The sequence below is a fragment of the Sodiomyces alkalinus genome, assembly GCF_003711515.1.
Source record: "Sodiomyces alkalinus F11 unplaced genomic scaffold SODALscaffold_1, whole genome shotgun sequence".
NCBI classification, from domain to species: domain Eukaryota; kingdom Fungi; phylum Ascomycota; class Sordariomycetes; order Glomerellales; family Plectosphaerellaceae; genus Sodiomyces; species Sodiomyces alkalinus.
In genome coordinates, this window is record NW_021167079.1 from 5,526,171 (window position 1) to 5,543,052 (window position 16,882).

Sequence of the window (16,882 nt, forward strand, 5' to 3'; positions counted from 1 at the left end):
CAACTTTACATGCGTTCCAAAGTGATAGATAAGCTTCAGGATTTCGGTCCACTTTTGCTTTGCTGAGGGAAAGTATGCGGTGCTGGTGTCATGCCTATATGAGAATATGGGGAGGAGGTTCGCCGGCTCGTTGCGAGGTTACCCGCTTGCATATACTTATATGCCAGTGTGGCATGGCTAAGGTAAGGTACTGTAAGATGTGCATGATTCTTCTATATGAATGATTATCTAGTGGAATATTCGGCAGGAATTTTGACAGCACCCCACGCGTTATACGAGGAGTGCCGAGGCCGGATACACCTCGCCAGAAGCATCTCGTCCTTCCCCGGATTGACATAGAAGCCCCCGGACGCCATCTTCTTCGCACAGGGCTCGCCTAGGTGGTTTTATACAATCGAAGTGGTAAAACGTGTCATTCGTTAATCCATCACACGCCTCAGGTGACAAGCATTGGTAGAATTAGTACAAGAATATGTGTATCGGCGGCCATTCGGAGAGCAAGACCGAGAGCCGTCCCGTTGGACCCAAAACTCGCAGTCCTTTAGGCTGGTCTCGTTGGCCGTCGTGGTGTAGTGCTTCCACACCCACAGCTAGCACTCGTTTCCGGTGCCGGTTGTCGGTATCGGGTGAAGGCTCAAGGCCCGGGGATCAAGAAAATCGATCTCCCTTGCGACTTATAAATGGTGTGCTCTCATATTTGCTCTTTTCAGACAACCTTTGACCCTCGGTCGTCGGGGCATGGCGTGTTGGTGCTGGGTCGGCTCCCGACTCTTGACTTGGGGAGCCCGCCAGGTCAGTCCGCGCTGGGCCAGAAATGCCTTCTGAGTCCTGCAATTCCCTAATTATCTCTTGCTTGCGGCGTCGTTCGTCAAGCTTGGCCCTGCGATCCGCGTCGATGGTCTTCTTTGCGAAGTAGTATGCGCCACCGCCAGCTATTGCGGGGTTTCAAATTGCTACGTCAGCCTTCTGCCGTTGGCTTCATTCGAAGTCATAGGACAAACTTACCGATACAGAGGGAGGTCATTCCCACCCTAGAGAAAAAAGAAGATAGTAGGTTAGAAAACGGAACGGCTTTGGTGGGTGTTGGAGAAGAATGGCGCCGATGCGCTTACCAGAACGACTTGACCTATGCGTTTTATTTGGTTAGTTTCGCCGACGTCCTGAACGGCCCGAAAGAGCTGAAGACTTACCGTATTCATATTGGGCATTCAATCGCGAGCAAGATTTGAGAAAGGTGCGTCGTAGCGATTGGGGGGCCGGGATGAAGTCGAGGGCTGAAAAGGCTTAAAAAATAAAATAAAGCTCTGGAGGGAGAAGCGGACATGGATGACTTGTGAGGTGATGGGGTGATATCACCGGTTGTTCCACGGGTTGCATCCATTGAAGGGTGCATTGAGCTGGCCCGTGCATCGGAACGCACTCCACAACTTGAGCTGGGGTCCAGACTCTGCGACTCTGGTAGTGGGGTAATTAGTACCTTACTCATCGATATTACACGGTACGAAGTACTTTTCAGTACCTTGCTCAGAGACTCAGAGACTCGGGGATCGATCAGTGCCGTGGCGATTGAGCTTACAACGTAATTACAGGGGGCTTACAACGGGCTAACAGCCCAGCGTCGGCTTCTGAACGACCTAAGGCCTTCCGAGATGTGTGCCCCGCTTACTGCCAAGCCGGCAGAGCACCTTGAGTAAGGGTACCTCAATGACACCGGAAGGGACAAATTTACTTCGCATAAGCCTCTACGGCCATTATCCGTACTTGCCGGAACATCGGATGAGGGAAAGAATGGAGGAGATGAGCAGAGATGATGCTTATAATCACAAAGAAACTTGATATCTAGGTAAGGTAGGTACCTTACGTAAGGTACCTAAGATAAGACGGGAGACGTAAAAAACATTGTCGTGTAAGGTACCTAGGTAGGAATTTACCAGCGTTGGTCTTCTGGTCGTGTGAGCAAGTTTGTATGAATATATAAAGGGTCACTTAAGTACCTGAGACAATGGTACGTATGACACGGTATCGATACTACTTCGTGGGTACAGATACTCACTCCGTTTAGGTATCACTAGGTACCTTATGTACGGAGTAGGTACTCCAAACCAATGTCTCGGCAGACGGCGACAACAATTTATGATGGGGCATTTTATTATTCTCATGGAACTTGGAGACCACTAATAAACTTGTGGTTGGACATTGAAACAACAACCCTGGGTGGACGTTTCTCCCTTCTTCGTGTCCAGCCCTGTGTCGTGTTGGGAGTTCGTCGTTTATCATTCCTAAACAAATCAACCGCAATTCTGGCACGGGTGGTTGACAATGTGCTATTATTTGTCACTCTCTCGATCTGACTGATTTTATGAAGGCAGCAGTACCTGCTTCATTTACTTCGATTCCCAAAGTGGCCCTACAACACCAACCCGTCATCAGCGCCATTGCCATCGCCATCGCCCGCTTTGCACCCCCTGCGTGTCCGGTCCCCCGAATAAGCACACCGAAGCGCCAGCCTCATATTGGGTGGGAGCGTCACTTCATTATGCTTAGACTTGTATCAAGGCTACAACAAACGCTCTTTTGCCTTGCCGCCTTTCGTTCCATGTTCAAGCTCAACTCCAGTTCCAACCACCACTCCGCGTCGTTCCAGTTCCAGTCCAGTGCCTCTCCGCGCTGCATACATTCCCGGGCCGCACCTTTCGTCATCCATTTCGCCAACGCCTGCTACGCTGGAGCCTCACCCTCGAGATAATATCGTTCGCCGCTCTCTCCTCCCAGTCTATTTTGATTCCCCCCCAACGACAGACGAGACCTGGGCTTCCGAGAAGCTAGGATTATGGGTGTTCTGGCTCCAAGATCCTCTTCGACTCTCTAGGTTCTTGTCTGGTTTGACCGAATCGGTCTTGTGTTCGCTATGGTTTCCCCTGACATGAACGGGACGGATGGCTCGTCCATCGTGAGTTGTCGATCCTCCGGTTCAAACAAGTGCCCATCCTTCACGCCTCTCTTTACTCACCTGTCTTGCAGAAGCCCGTCTCCTCCCTCCGAGCCAAGTTCGAGAACATGCACACGAATACCTCTTCCGAACTCGGATCAGGCCCAACTCCACCCAGAACGTTGTCTCCTTCTCCAAAACCAGATCAGTCTCGAGATGTACGGGCATCCGAAGAAGCCTCGAACGGAACGCGACCCCCTCCCCCAAGACCACGAAGTGACCGTCTCTTCACGCCTGCGACACATCTCCCTCTACCACAGCAGGAGCTGGCTCCTCGCTCACCCGCTCGTGCCGTCGGTCCTCCGCCTCCCTTGAGCCCCAGGCCTATCAGGCCGCCTCCTTCGGTCATGGTCCAACCACCCTTGTCGCCACCGAAAGCCGTCGGTACCAGACCTTCCCAAATCGAATCCACAACCTTCCTGAACCCCGACTCTGTTGCGTCGACACCTACAACTCCCGTGGTCCCGCCACGGCCGCTCAGATCACCGAGTCCCTCCACGACTGTCCGGGAACCTAGATCAGTACCCAAGCCGAACCCCGTCAAAGCTCCATCGCCCCCGCCCCCAAGAAGATCCGCCGAGCTGAGGAGGGAAAGAGAATACAGGCAACCACCGCCGCCTCCCGTCAGTCGGGGAGCAAAGCCAAAGCCCTTGATCCCCGCGCAGTCAAATATCCCACCGCAGGTCGATCGCGCGCGCGAAACTGAGCCGAGGAAACTGATCAAAGAAGAAACATCCCCTTTCAGCAGCCCGCCTACTAGCCCGGGAAGCACCAACGGGGAAACACCTCCGCTACCCGCGAGGCCCAAGCCGCACGTTGTGCAGCCGGAATTGTCACGCCCAAAGGCCTCGGACCTCGGGTTCAAGCCGCCGCCTATACATCACTCCCTGGCGTTGAAGAAGCATCGCGAAAATGAAGCGGCCGATAGCACCCGAGATCGGATCACAGTGTCCCAGTTAACTGGTGAACAGCCGCCTGCGTTGCCTTCACGGCCTCAAACGGTGCCTGAGCCGGCTGTCGTCCAGGAGACACAGAGCTACGCAATGAAACCTCCCCCCCGACCGCCCCGACTGGCTGCAACATCAGTCTTAACCCGGGAGCTTCCGCCTGCTCCAAAACGGATAGTCTCCACGCCCACTTCGCAGATCCTCCCACCTCCGGGTCAGATACCGGGACGTTCCAACACTGTAGTGGATCGACCGTCAGATAGAAGCGATAAGGGCGCGGCGCATGACGTTCGACCCTTACCCCATCACGCCGTACCTACTTGCACGACCCCTATTGCGTCTCAACCACCGGGCGCAAAGCCGGAAGTAACGGTCTCTGGATACCCAGACCCCTCGAACACCAACCGTAGGCCACCATACGTCAAGCAAGGGGCTCATGAGTTGGCGACTAAGTACGATACTCGTCTGTTCGACGTGTGCGGCGACTTGGTGTGTACAACCGGGCTCCTGACTCGGGTATGGAATGTCCGTGACGGGGAGATGTTGATGAGCTTTTCCCACGGAGAAGGTATCAGGGCCACTGCTGTGGCATTCAAACCTGGCCCCAACGTCGACGAGGAAGGCAAGCGCCTCTGGATTGGAAATAACATGGGCGAGATTATGGAAGCCGATATTGCCACACAAAGCGTGGTGGCTAAGAAGGGCAATGCCCACGCCCGCCACGAAGTCGTCAAGATATATCGACATTACAACGAACTATGGACGCTGGATGAAAGTGGCACAATAGCTGTCTGGGGGCCTGACGAGGAACATACGCCCAACCTGGACAGGAACCCGCATCAGACCTATCGCGTTCCCAGAAACCATACGTTCTCCATGGTGATAGGAAGCGAGCTGTGGCATGCGACGGGCAAGGAAATTCGCGTCTTCGCGCCGACTATGGCAGGCGAGACGCAGTTCCAGGTTCTCGTACGGCCGCTTACGCAGGATAACGCAGGAGACGTTTCTTCTGGGACACTACTCCGATCGCAGCCAGGAAAAGCCTTCTTCGGTCACAGCGATGGGAAGATCAGCGTATATAACACCAAGGAATATTCTTGTGTCGCCGTCCACAACGTCACTAGCTTCAAAATCAATACGCTGGCCGGCGTGGGCAGTTACTTGTGGGCGGGCTTCAACAATGGCAGGGTCTGCGTATACGATATCGAACCGACACCCTGGTTAATCAAGAAGGAGTGGCAAGCTCACGAAAACCCCGTGGTCAAGATTGCGATGGACCCTTCAAGCTTTTACAGACTCAACCGGTTACAGGTCGTCTCCCTTGGGGCTGACAACATGCTCCGGTTGTGGGATGGGCTGCTGCAAGATGATTGGTACGAGGCCCATATGAAGGCCCATGAAACGAGCTTCTGTCGGTTCGAGGATTTGAATGTCATGGCCATGACTTGGAATGCCGGGGCCTCAACACCACACAGCCTCCGATATGCGGAGGAAGATGCCGTCTTCATTCGCAACCTGCTACAGTCCAGCGGCTCACCGGACATCTTGGTATTTGGTTTCCAAGAACTGGTTGACTTGGAAGACAAGACCGCGACGGCTAGTAAGTGTTTTTTTCTTCTTTTTTCTTCTTTCTTTTTTTTTTTCATTCATATACACCCAAAACGAGGGGCACTGCTGACATGGAACCAGAACGCTTCCTCAAATCCAAGAAGAAGGAAGGTCCGGACCAAGAGCGTATGAGCCATCAATATCGCGACTGGAGAGACTTCCTCCTTAAGAGCCTTGATGACTATATGCCGGCTGAACACCTGTACCATCTACTTCATACATCTACACTCGTCGGTCTCTTCACGTGTATCTTTGTCAAGGCGTCAATACGCGATCGAATCCGGAACCTGAGCTCGTCGGAGGTCAAGCGCGGCATGGGCGGGCTCCACGGCAACAAGGGTGCCATTGTCGTGCGATTCATGGTCGACAACACATCCATGTGTTTCATTAATTGCCATCTTGCCGCAGGGCAATCCCAGGCGAACAGCCGCCACAACGACATTGCTGCTATTTTGGATACCCAGCTCTTCCCAGTCGAACGGGACCCCGACACCCGCATAGACAGTTATATGGGCGGTGGAGACGGCTCGATGATTCTCGACCACGAACTATGCCTTCTCAACGGCGACCTCAACTACCGAATCGACACCATGTCCCGGGACACCGTCGTCATAGCCGTGAAGCAGAACAACCTTGCCAAGCTCCTGGAACGCGACCAGCTCCTTGTCGCGAGGCGCCGCAACCCGGGCTTCCGGTTGCGGGCTTTTGACGAGATGCCCATCACGTTTGCGCCGACGTACAAGTACGACGTAGGAGCCGACACATACGACACAAGCGAGAAGCGTCGCTCCCCGGCGTGGTGCGACCGGCTGCTCTACCGCGGCGGCGGCAGGATCAAACAGCTCGATTACAGGCGGCATGAAGTCCGCGTATCGGATCATCGACCTGTCACAGGCCGATTCAAGTTTACGGTTAAGTGGGTTGATCCTAAAGCTCGCGCCAAGACATGGATGGACTGTCAGATTAAGTTGGAGGAAGTTCGGGAGAAGGAGGGATTAGAGGAGAAGTATGGTTCCCAGCCCCTTTTCGTCCCCCCGTTGTTTGATTGTCGGCGTATCCCATCGTGCTGACTGATCATGGACAGAATGGCATATTTGACAAAGGTAATCGGCTATGACACAACCACGGCGCAGAGTCTCGTCTCCCGGAGAGACCGGGGTCCCAGTCAACGCTGAGGGACCCAACGGTTGTGATATTGGAGAAATATACCTATAGAACCGAAACCAAATGCGCCATTACCACTCAATGGTCCATTGGGAATAAGGGACGGTCTGACTTAGGCATGGCACGTCAGCGGTAAGACGAGCGGAGAGGGTCAGAAGGAGTATCGGTGCATTAGAGTGGTGATGTGGAGGGAACGAAACGAAGGAAGCGACTCATTCACGAGCAGTCCAAGCAAGTCGGGCATTCGGGTGGCATACTGCCTCCTTGTCCAGCGATCGAGAGACAGGTGTTACCACCGACATAATGACGAGAGGACATCCACCAAACCGGGACGCAGGGCGTGATCGGAGCATATGTCATTGAAGCTGCATCGCATGGATAGATAGACGGTAGTAATTCCACAGCCTTAATACAGCGGCCGTCGTACTACAAACAGCGACGAGAGCATTACCTCAGATCACATCGGGACATGGACCTTCCAACATCGAGTGACTGGGTCTTCCTCAGGAAGGTCTGACAGCACGTCGTTTCTCACTTCTCAGAAAACCATCCTCACAATAGGAGGAAGCACAAGTGACGATTATTTCGACATGCTATTTCGCCTTCACTCTCGGGACTAGTGGTGCGGCTCTACAAGTATTGTTTGTGTATTGACAAGTGGCCCACGTCTCCGTGGGACAGAAAACAGACAAGACTAGCGCCACAACATTGTCTATTTCAGTTGTCTCAGGAGACGATTGAATGATTTTTCTCCGCGACTCATTGCTTCAACTTTTCCCGTCCAAACTCTTCAAATTTCTATACCTCGCAACGCAGCAACACTAAAACGAGAGACAAAAAAACAAAACTGGGACAGCTAAAGAGCCTCCCTATGAAATAGCAACACTGAACAACAGAGATACAAAAAGCAAAAGATACCGGACGGGTTCCGACCCTCCTTGACAGCGCCTAAAGACCAAGAAGAGCCTTGGCCCCAGGGTCGCTGCATACATAGATGACGTCATGTTCGTCGGAGAAGCCATTGAATTTGGTGGCGGAGCACTTGGTATAAGCGCCCATGTCTTCGAAGTAAAGCCAGTCGCCGACGTCGAGCTCGTGTTCGAAGGAGATGCTCTCCGTGATCCGGTCAATGCCGTCGCAGGTGGGTCCCCACACCGAGTAGCGTACTCCCTGGCCCTCGGGGCAGGCATTGGCCGATGGGAGGTCATACAAGGTGCTCTTGCCGGTGCGCAGGACCTTGGCAACGGGATGCTGGTGGTCGAACATGATGCTCGAGAAGTTGCCATAGAGACCGTCGTTGACATAGACCATGTAGCTCTTGTTGTCCCGGGCCGTGGGGTCTTCGACGGTACGACGGGCAATGACGTTGCAGGCAATGGTGAACGCCGAGGAGACGTAGTAGCGTCCGGGCTCCGCGATGATGCTGACGTTGCTGCTGGGCGGGAAGTACTCATCCAGGGCTTCGCGGAGAACAGCCGCCATATCCTCAAACGTGTCACCGCAAAATCCGCCGCCGATGTCGAGAACCTTCAGATTGAAGCCGTATGCACGACCCTGCTCGAAGACTTCGTAGGCATCATAGACAGCCTTGTAAAACGCCATGGGGTCGGAAGCACCGGAACCGACGTGGAAGCTGACGCCGACGACGTTGAGTCCGAGATCCTTGGCGACGGAGAGGAGGCCACTCGTGTGCTCCTTTGCAGCGCCGAACTTCATGCTCAGGCGGCAGAGGCTGGATTCGTCGTCGGTCATGATGCGCAGATACAGCTCAGCTTCGGGGTAAAGCTTCGCAATCTTGTATAGTTCGTCGGCATTGTCGAACGTCATCTGCTTGACGCCATGGGCCTTGACGTAACGAACGTACGAATTGGTCTTGCAAGGCTGAGCGTAGATGATACGTTCGGAGGCCAAGCCCATCTTGATAATCTGCTCGACCTCCCACTTGGAGGCGCAGTCAAATCCGGTGCCGAGAGCGGCAAGGAGCTCAAGGACCTTGGGATCGGGGTTGCACTTGACGGCTGGCAAGAAGTTAGTTTGACGGGACTCAAATATTGAGATTCACCATGTCGTCGAGACATGTTCTGAACAGTCCAAGGAACGGAACTCACCATAGAAAGGCTTGACGCGGGGGAGGTTGAGCTTCCAACGCATGTGCTGTCGGTAGACCTCGCCAAGATCAGCGACGAAGAAGGTATCTTCTTCGCCCGGGCCGCACAACTCGGGGTCAATGCTTTCAACGCGACGGCGGAGAGCATCGCCGATCATCTGCTTGGGGCTGATCACGCCATGTTTGAAGGTTTCATGGTCGCCATAATGACTCGTCTTGAGGACGTGATGGTAGCTACGATCAAAATTGATGGTAGCCGGGGCAATGTGCTCGATGGCGACTGTTGCCATTACCATATCCTAGGTAGTCAAATGGGGAGGTGAAGAGCCGGGTTGAGCAGGTGGCCGGGGAAAAAAAACGGTAGGAGTCGCGACGGAGTTGTACGCGTTTCCGGGTTGTTTGTTTTTACGCTCTCACGTTTAGGCGGGAGAGGATGATTGTCAAAAGATCGGGTGTTTAGAACACGTGTTATGGGGGTCGGAAACGGTAGCAAGCTGGTCCCTCAGCGACTTGACGAGGCCTCCTCGACTCTCCCTCGGCGAGAGGAAGAGGCTCAGAACCCGTCCTATGCGGCAGCTGGTGGGGGTGGGAAGCGACGGGGGGCGTCTGGTAATGCAAACCGCCGAAGAAGAGGTCGAGCGTGTGCTTAGGCGATCTCAGCCGGCGGGGGAATGTCGTTGACGATGTGGAAGTAGTTTCGGAGGCTGAAATCTTGATCACTAACGAAGATCTCGGCCACGGGAGCCGTCTTGATCGGGGCGGCCTTTGAAACGCCAAAGGCCAAGTCGCGGATTGTTAAATGGGTAGTCTTCGCTGTCTCGAAGACCTGCAATATGATAGCATCCGTTAGCCTGGGTTCCTTGTCCAGACGAGCCAGCATGAAGGAAAGAAAAAGAAAAAAAACGCTAAAATCCTGCGTGTGGCGAAGCGGCAAATTGATGTGAAAACAAGGCGTCCTCCATGTGCATCGAGAGGCTCATGGTCAGATATTGCACGACCATGGCCAGTTATTTCCGCCTGTTCGGCTCAATCTGCCTTCTTTTTCACGGTGATTCTCGATGTGAAGGCCAGGAGCAGGCAATTTGTCGAGTGGGCGGGGGAGGAAATCGAGTCCGAATTCGCGAAGAGGGATGCAAAAGCGGTGTCCGTACTCACCCGTGCGGTTTTTTTTTCCCTCGAGGCCGAAAAAAGGCTATAAAATCGCGGCGAAGTAAAAGAAAAAACCTCGTGGCGAATACCAAAGAAAGTTTGAAAACTGGTCCGGTAGAACGTGTCCGTATGAGCTGTGTAGAGAGGGGAAGAGTACGGAAGAGGGAGGAAGGAAAAAATCCAGGTATAGTCGGAGGAGCTGTGGATGTGTGAAGCTTGTGGCGGGAGAGCAGCATGAAGCCTTTTTATTAGGTCAAGGGATAGTGGGGCCCAGTTCCTGAGAGTCACCACGCACAAAATTTTGACTCGTTCTCCGTCATCTGGCCTGCGGACCAAGAGGTACAATGCTGTACTCTGCAGGTACTGGGCTATTCGTTTCTTCCAGCGTCTCGGTTCCCACTTTCCATATCCTTTCTTTCTTGTGAAGATCCCCTCACTGAACCAATCATTTCCCTCAGATTGGTATTTCTCTGGTCTCGGGGGCCTATTTCGCTTTCTGACGGCTCCAGGAGCCAGGTAATAATGTAGAGTATCTAGACTCTCAGCAAGCTACGTATTCTGCGTACACTAAATGTACTCGGTACGGAAAAGCTTGCGGAGCAGTCGTTGAGGTTTCGAGGTTTCGGCTATTCAATGATAGGTTTCAGCCAATCGGTAACGAGCTAAGGCACAGACGAATACTGAACGGGTACAAAGGCAGTACATCCGAGAGTAAGTGTGCTCCGTCGATGGAGATGGGGGGCCTCAACTTACACGCGAGCAACGCGTCTTTCACCATCCTCTGCGCCAGCACCATTTCAAGATGCGCTGAAACAGCCAAGTACTTCGTAAATTTAGGTACCTTATGATACGGTTGCTCCTTCCTCCTGCATATATGCACCGCGCGATCCTCAATTCATTTCCTCCCACCCCGCCGTCCACGACGCCATTTGAGATAGATACCCTATGTAGCGGTATCACATCAAACAAACCATTCCGTCCCTGCGTTCCGGCGCACGCAGCTCCCAAACCGCAACTCTTTCGGTGTGCGGCCTCCACAAGAAATTTGAATTTCCCTAACAGGCCCCGTTCGTCGGCTCATTCTCGGCTCATTATCTTTTCTTCCTCCATTCCCCTCTTGCATCGCCGATGACAGAAAACAAAAAAAGTGCGCCGTCTGCAACTGCTGACCGTTGAGCTGCATGCTCCGGGTTCCAGTCATATACGTCGCCCACTATCACGATGCACCTGTGCTGTACCTAGTGTGCTTCAAAGTCCGAACGGACCCTCTTCACAAGAAGCACGACAATACCTAGGTAGCTTTCTTACACCGTCGCTGTCATGGTCGACCAATCCCGGAAATTGCCTCACCCAGTTGATCCGGAGGCCATAGTCCGCTTTTTAGCCTGATTATATATGATAGAAAGGATAGGAAAGCTGGTGGAGTAAAGACGATGCATTATTGTACACGACCTTACGGTAAAAGCTCCCCTCGTTTTCCGATGGATTGCTTCTGGGGCAGTTTGTGCCTCGATATCAAAAGAGCATTACCCATAATATACTACGGAGCCCGTAGGTATGTACTTGTTACACCGTTTACACTCGCCATCCAAGAAATGCTTCTGTCTATCTCAAATAACATCACATGGGGCTAAACCCATCTTTCTGCCGAAGACAAAAGAATATGGTAGAAGAATGAAAACCCTACATTTTCGTTTGTTTTAATTATCTCAAAGCAAGAAAAAAATGGAAACTCAGTAGAAGTTGTGGCGGGGTGGTGGTGACGTAGGCGGGGCATTTTCATCTCTCGGCAGCGTTTACTGTACCCTAACGTCCCGCCTCACCAGAGCCCAAGGCCAACCCTTTTGCGAATCCTGGCCTCTACCTTGGCGCTGTCCATTGTCTTCACAATTCGGACGTGATGCCCATCGTCCCGGACAAATGCTATCTGATAAAACAATCAAGGACACACACACGGATCGAAAACGGTGAGACATATAGAAACACTTCGTATGTACTCTGCTCTATAGTCCAACACTCCAAAGCTGAGGAGGTCGGCTCTGAAGGAGCGAGCACGCCGGTTGCGACGGTTCATCCAGCCATGTAGACTAGGTGAGTGTGCCCCCAGGCGTCCGCTATCGTTTGTTCTCGCGTTTTATTGTGGTCTCTCAGCCATGGGGAAGTAAAGGCAGAGAGACGTATCGTATCTGAACGCTGAATTTGGCATGCGGTCGAAATCAAGAAGAAGACTACAAAATCCGGAGAAGAGGGTATATATCTTGTAATATGTTAGTACAGGTGTATAAAGATACAGAGTAAAAAAATCTCGAAAAAGAATGTTGGAAATGCTGCATGTTAGCCCTGCAGGAGTCGCACTTGCTCATGTCGCTCCATTCGACGATGACCACGATTACCATGAGTGAGCGTGCCCCCGACATGATTCATCTGATGTCGCAGTTGATAATGTGTGGTCGTCGGGAGTCTTCGTAATAGAGCGCATCTAATCCCCGTTCTTGATGTTCATCTCATGAATAGTCCAGGTCCCGTCGACCCAAGGCCTCTTCTCTCCCAAAAAAGCCACACGCTCATCGCCCTTCTTGAGGGCATCCACGATATACTGTTGTGCCACGTCGCGGACCTGATCTTTGGAGACGTCTAACAACTGCTCGCGGCGCTTTTGCTTCATCTCTTCTGTGATGCCGGACAGGAAGAGCCCCATTCCTTCCTCATTCACCGAGCGTGGCGCATCGACGCTTTGGAAGACCGAAATCTTGGCTTCTTCAATGTCGCGGTCTGTCCACTGCTTGTCCACAGCCCACTGTCCAGCATTGCGCATGATGCCCAACGTGTTCTGCGGATTAGGATCGCGGTACGAATAGAAACCGAACAGGCCGTCCAAGGGACGCGAATACGCCCCGCCGCCGTAAGCACCGCCCTTCTCCCGGATCTCGTGGTGGAGGTGCTTGTGCGTCAGGAGCTGCGCTAAAATTTGAAGTGGCGCGCCCTCCTTGGACGTGTACGAGGCGGTGGGTAGGGAGAGGGAACCATAGTACACCTGGTACGGCAGTGGGAAAAAGGATTTGATATCCTTAGCAAAGCTTGTCGGTTGGGTAGCAGGGAGGGTTGCCGATTGGGTAGGGATAGATGACATGAACTTCGTCAGCGCGGAAGCGTTCTGCTCTACGCTTTCTGCCCCGCATGTCAGGGCCGTCCGGATGTTCCCCCCGGCGAGCGCGAGCTGCTGGATCCTCTTCAGCTTCTCAATTACGTCCACTAACCCGTCGGATTCGGGTCTATTGGCCAAAGATGTCACCAGCTTCACTTGTGACAACCCGCCAATCTGCTGTCGGAGCCACGCGTTGCGTGTCAATCCTGCCTCGGCGAAACCGCGAGCGAATTGGTGCCCGGAAGAGGCAATGTCATTGACAACTCCGTCGGCTGAGGCCTGCAGGAGTTGACGGATCCTCTGTCCAGCCTCGGGACTGTCAAAGTCCGTTTCCTGGATCAATTTACGCAGAAGGTCGAACATGGCTGGCACATTCCGGTCCAGTGCCATTCCCGCGAAGATGATACCCTCGGTGGCCAGATGGAAGTCGGTGGGCGATGGCGTGGAATGATACCCAACAGACATACCTCCCGTCTTGAGTTTGATCAAGTCCTCGAGCTGCTCCATGCTCATGTCCTTGGTACCCAAGCGCATGATGCTGTCGGTAAACAGTGGTATAAGCTCTCTCAGATCGTCAGGCAAGTTCTCCAAGGTATTGACCGCGCGGAAATAAGTCAGGCCATTGGTGGGAGCCTCGTGCCACTGGATTTTGACACCGTTGGCCGTGTCGTGGCGCACCTGGACAGGCTCCTTGCCGCGGGGGATGTCTTGCACATGGACTGTAGGCAGGCAGGACAGGTCCTCGGTGTTGGACTTTCCCTGCTCAACCAACAGCTCAAGTTCGCGTTCCTCGAACCGCTTGCGAGCTTCGGCTTCCCCGCCGGCGTTCTCCGACGCTTCTTTGATTTTTGCGGCAAGTCTATCCTGCTCCTCCCGTGCTAGGTCCTCACTGAAAGTCGCAGAAGGCGCCATGGTGAAAGTCAAAGTGTTGTCGTTCAGCAAGTACTTATCGATGAGGCCATCAAGATAGTCACCCTCGGCAAGCTTTGCCTCAAAGGCTGTAATGGTGTCATTCCAGGCTAGAGAATCGAAGGGATCGACGCCGGTGAACCACTTGGACTTCACCCTGTGCAGAAGAGACATGCCAAAGTTAGCGGTCTTGTGCTTAAGGGCGAGCTCCAGCTGGTGCAGAGAGCCGTCTATCTTGGTCCTGTCGAACCCGGTCTCGCGGACGTCTTTCAATATACGATGTACTTCCGACTTCAGACGCGGCATATCTGCTTCTTGAACGCCAGTCAGGCCGACGGAGAAAATGCCAATTTTGCCAGAACTGTCGTAACCGGCGTTCGGGCTGAAGTCGGTCCCGAGTCCCGACTCGACTAGGCCGCGGTAGAGAGGGGATCCGTAGCCATCCATCAGCAAGGTGGACAGCAGAGCCAGGGAAAAGGACTCGAGGACATCGGAGGTGTCCCCCATGATCCACGAGACGGAGGTCTTGAATTGGCGGTCAGGTGCTACCAGGGGATCAAGAGGCCCCGAGATGACGTGCTCGCGAGGACCACTGCTCAGGTCAATGGGCCGGTGGATGATCTGGGAGCCAGGTAGCTTATCAAACGCATTCAACCGAGCGTTCACCTCCTTTAGATGCTCCTCGAGCGACATATCACCATAGGTAAATATTTTGGCGTTGCTGGGATGATAATGCTGGGCGTGATACTCCCGGAGCTGCTCGTACGTTAAGTCGGTAATTTTGTGTGGGTCGCCGCCAGAGTTGTTGATGTCGGGGAAGATCTCGTCTTGGAAACGAATGTAGAACAAATAACCTGCATCTGACATCTGGCCCTTCATCTCGTTATAGACGACGCCCTTGAAGACAAGCTTTTTGTCGTCGGGGGTGGCTTCACTTGTCTGGGCAGCCTGGGGATTTTCGGGTCCTATCCTCCAACCTTCTTGGGTGAAATCTGTGCTCTTCAGCAACGGATGCAAAGTGGCGTCCATATACACCGACATAAGATTCTTGAAGTCCTGCGCGTTGGTCGTGGCAAAAGGGTAGAATGTGTGGTCCGAGGCAGTGAACGCGTTCATGAAGTTGGACAGGGTGCGCGGAAGCATCTTGAAGAACGGGTCGCGAATGGGATACCTACATTGGCGCGGTAAGCAACAGATTCATCGATACTCTTGGAAACGTACACGTAGATCAACTGGTACAACTGAATCAACTCACTTTTGGCTGCCACAGAGCGTGGTGTGCTCCAGGATATGGGGCACGCCGGTATCGTCTGGAGGGTTCGTCTGGAAGCCGATGGAGAAGACATTGTTGCTGTCATCCCGTGCAATATGCAAATAATCCGCGCCCGTCTTGTCATGTTGAAGGTGCAACGCCGTGAGTTTCAACTCGGGAACGTGTTTGGACCGAAGGAGAGTGAAGCCATGGAGCTTCTCGCCGGTCTTGGGGCACTGGGCGAGCTCAGTCACAGCCCTTCGAGCTGCACCGGCTGCGCTGGTTGCTGTGTTGCGCAACATATTAAACCACGAGGTGAAGGTTTAAACACTCAGATTGACCAGCGCATCGCCCGATACTATGCAAAGGAGAGCAGAGACGGTAAGGTGGCTCCTAAAAGGTGGACGCATCGACAAAATCACTTTACCCTGGAATCTCGGCAGATTTGTTGAAGGTGTCTGGAGCAATAGTACCCGTATTTGAGGTACCTACTGTAGCATGCAGGTGCCACAGTGGATCATTCACGGGGGAATAACGTGGAAGAACCTGGTAATTAGATCCTGAAATTTCTTCCACGCTAGATAGCATTATTAAGGTAGTCGTGGGTACCTACATGTAGTAACAGAACATTCCCATGGAAAGGTAATCTATACCTCCCTTACCTTACTCGAAACCGGACAGCTGCATGACGTGCTAGTGTAATAACCACTATAAGAATAAGAACATAGATATCGCCTCTGCCTATAAGGATAAGTACTAACTCCAGGTAAAACTTAAGTATATTAAATAATATATCTTATAAGTATATTATACTTATAATAGATATTATCCCTTAATATCTGTCTAATAATAATGCTTATTGTTTTACGTTAGTATAGCATATTGAATTTATCCGAGCATTGAAGGTATTCTTGTATCCGAGCCCGTTCGTGTGGCACTCTCGTTTTTCCAACTAGCGATCCACAGTATCCGTCCAATCCCGTTCTCTGCTCGGCGTACGGAGTACAGCCATTGCATCCGGAGGTCCCATTTCTCTGTTCAGGCACACGGGGCAGGCACCATTTACCAAAGCGGGAGTAACTACTCGCATGTTCATACACTATTACTACCTGAATCGAGTCTGCGCACCTGACCTCATGATATTGGTTACCTTCTCTCTTTAATCAACACCCGAGTCTTGCGAGAGGAGGCTACGCATATTGACATTAGCACACACAATAAACGCACAGCATACGAGACGCACATCTTGCTTTCCCACTACATCAATCCCGATTCGGCATCACGTTTTCTGCGCAGTGTTCTGCTGGCCCTATCGGAGATTGTCGACTTTTTCTCCTCCAGCATTTCCATAGACGAACAACCGACCCTACTCTCTCGCCGCCCTACCGAGTACATAGAAAGGCGCAAGTGGCTGCGCAAGAAGAATCCAACCACACGTCTGCGAATTTGAGCTGAGCTACACGGGTTCAGCGACCAGCACGACAGTGTGGGTGGTGTCATTGCGAAACCCTCACTCTGAACATCAGTACATTCGACGCATGACTGTATGCAGAATCCCTTGTGACCAGAACAACGACCATTTTCGCTCCTTCCGATCACCACATTGCGCGCG

The 16,882-nt window shown here is 52.7% G+C and overlaps 5 protein-coding genes across 5 annotated transcripts; 1 reads left to right on the forward strand and 4 right to left on the reverse strand.

Moving 5' to 3' along the window:
- Positions 1–183: 183 nt before the first annotated feature.
- On the reverse strand, positions 184–1,405 carry SODALDRAFT_327389 (hypothetical protein). Its single transcript, XM_028610424.1, has 4 exons — positions 1,191–1,405; positions 1,113–1,126; positions 1,006–1,031; positions 184–932 (listed from the first exon to the last, which is right to left on the reverse strand). The coding sequence occupies exons 1-4, from the start codon at positions 1,197–1,199 to the stop codon at positions 649–651; spliced, it is 333 nt and encodes a 110-aa protein (XP_028471013.1). The 5' UTR covers positions 1,200–1,405; the 3' UTR covers positions 184–648.
- A 1,503-nt stretch (positions 1,406–2,908) lies between these two features.
- On the forward strand, positions 2,909–6,614 carry SODALDRAFT_319716 (DNase I-like protein; the record flags this gene model as incomplete). Its single annotated transcript, XM_028609469.1, has 3 exons — positions 2,909–2,950; positions 3,022–5,536; positions 5,626–6,614. The coding sequence occupies 3 exons, from the start codon at positions 2,909–2,911 to the stop codon at positions 6,612–6,614; spliced, it is 3,546 nt and encodes a 1,181-aa protein (XP_028471014.1).
- A 1,042-nt stretch (positions 6,615–7,656) lies between these two features.
- SODALDRAFT_267487 (ornithine decarboxylase) lies at positions 7,657–9,111 on the reverse strand (the record flags this gene model as incomplete). The annotated part of the gene is made up of 2 exons (XM_028607554.1): positions 7,657–8,726; positions 8,817–9,111. The coding sequence occupies 2 exons, from the start codon at positions 9,109–9,111 to the stop codon at positions 7,657–7,659; spliced, it is 1,365 nt and encodes a 454-aa protein (XP_028471015.1).
- A 172-nt stretch (positions 9,112–9,283) lies between these two features.
- On the reverse strand, positions 9,284–9,816 carry SODALDRAFT_355411 (hypothetical protein; the record flags this gene model as incomplete). The annotated part of the gene is made up of 3 exons (XM_028613812.1): positions 9,284–9,460; positions 9,498–9,666; positions 9,764–9,816. 3 exons carry the CDS (start codon positions 9,814–9,816, stop codon positions 9,284–9,286), a joined length of 399 nt encoding a protein of 132 aa, XP_028471016.1.
- A 2,627-nt stretch (positions 9,817–12,443) lies between these two features.
- On the reverse strand, positions 12,444–15,572 carry SODALDRAFT_267979 (mitochondrial presequence protease; the record flags this gene model as incomplete). Its single annotated transcript, XM_028607579.1, has 2 exons — positions 12,444–15,189; positions 15,274–15,572. The coding sequence occupies 2 exons, from the start codon at positions 15,570–15,572 to the stop codon at positions 12,444–12,446; spliced, it is 3,045 nt and encodes a 1,014-aa protein (XP_028471017.1).
- Between the last annotated feature and the right edge of the window lie 1,310 nt (positions 15,573–16,882).

Bases quoted from the DNA above. Each gene is read 5' to 3' on its own strand.
- SODALDRAFT_327389 (XM_028610424.1), bottom strand. The intron at 933-1,005 runs GTAAGTTTGTCC...ACCCCGCAATAG, and splicing joins AATGACCTCCCTCTGTATCG to CTGGCGGTGGCGCATACTAC.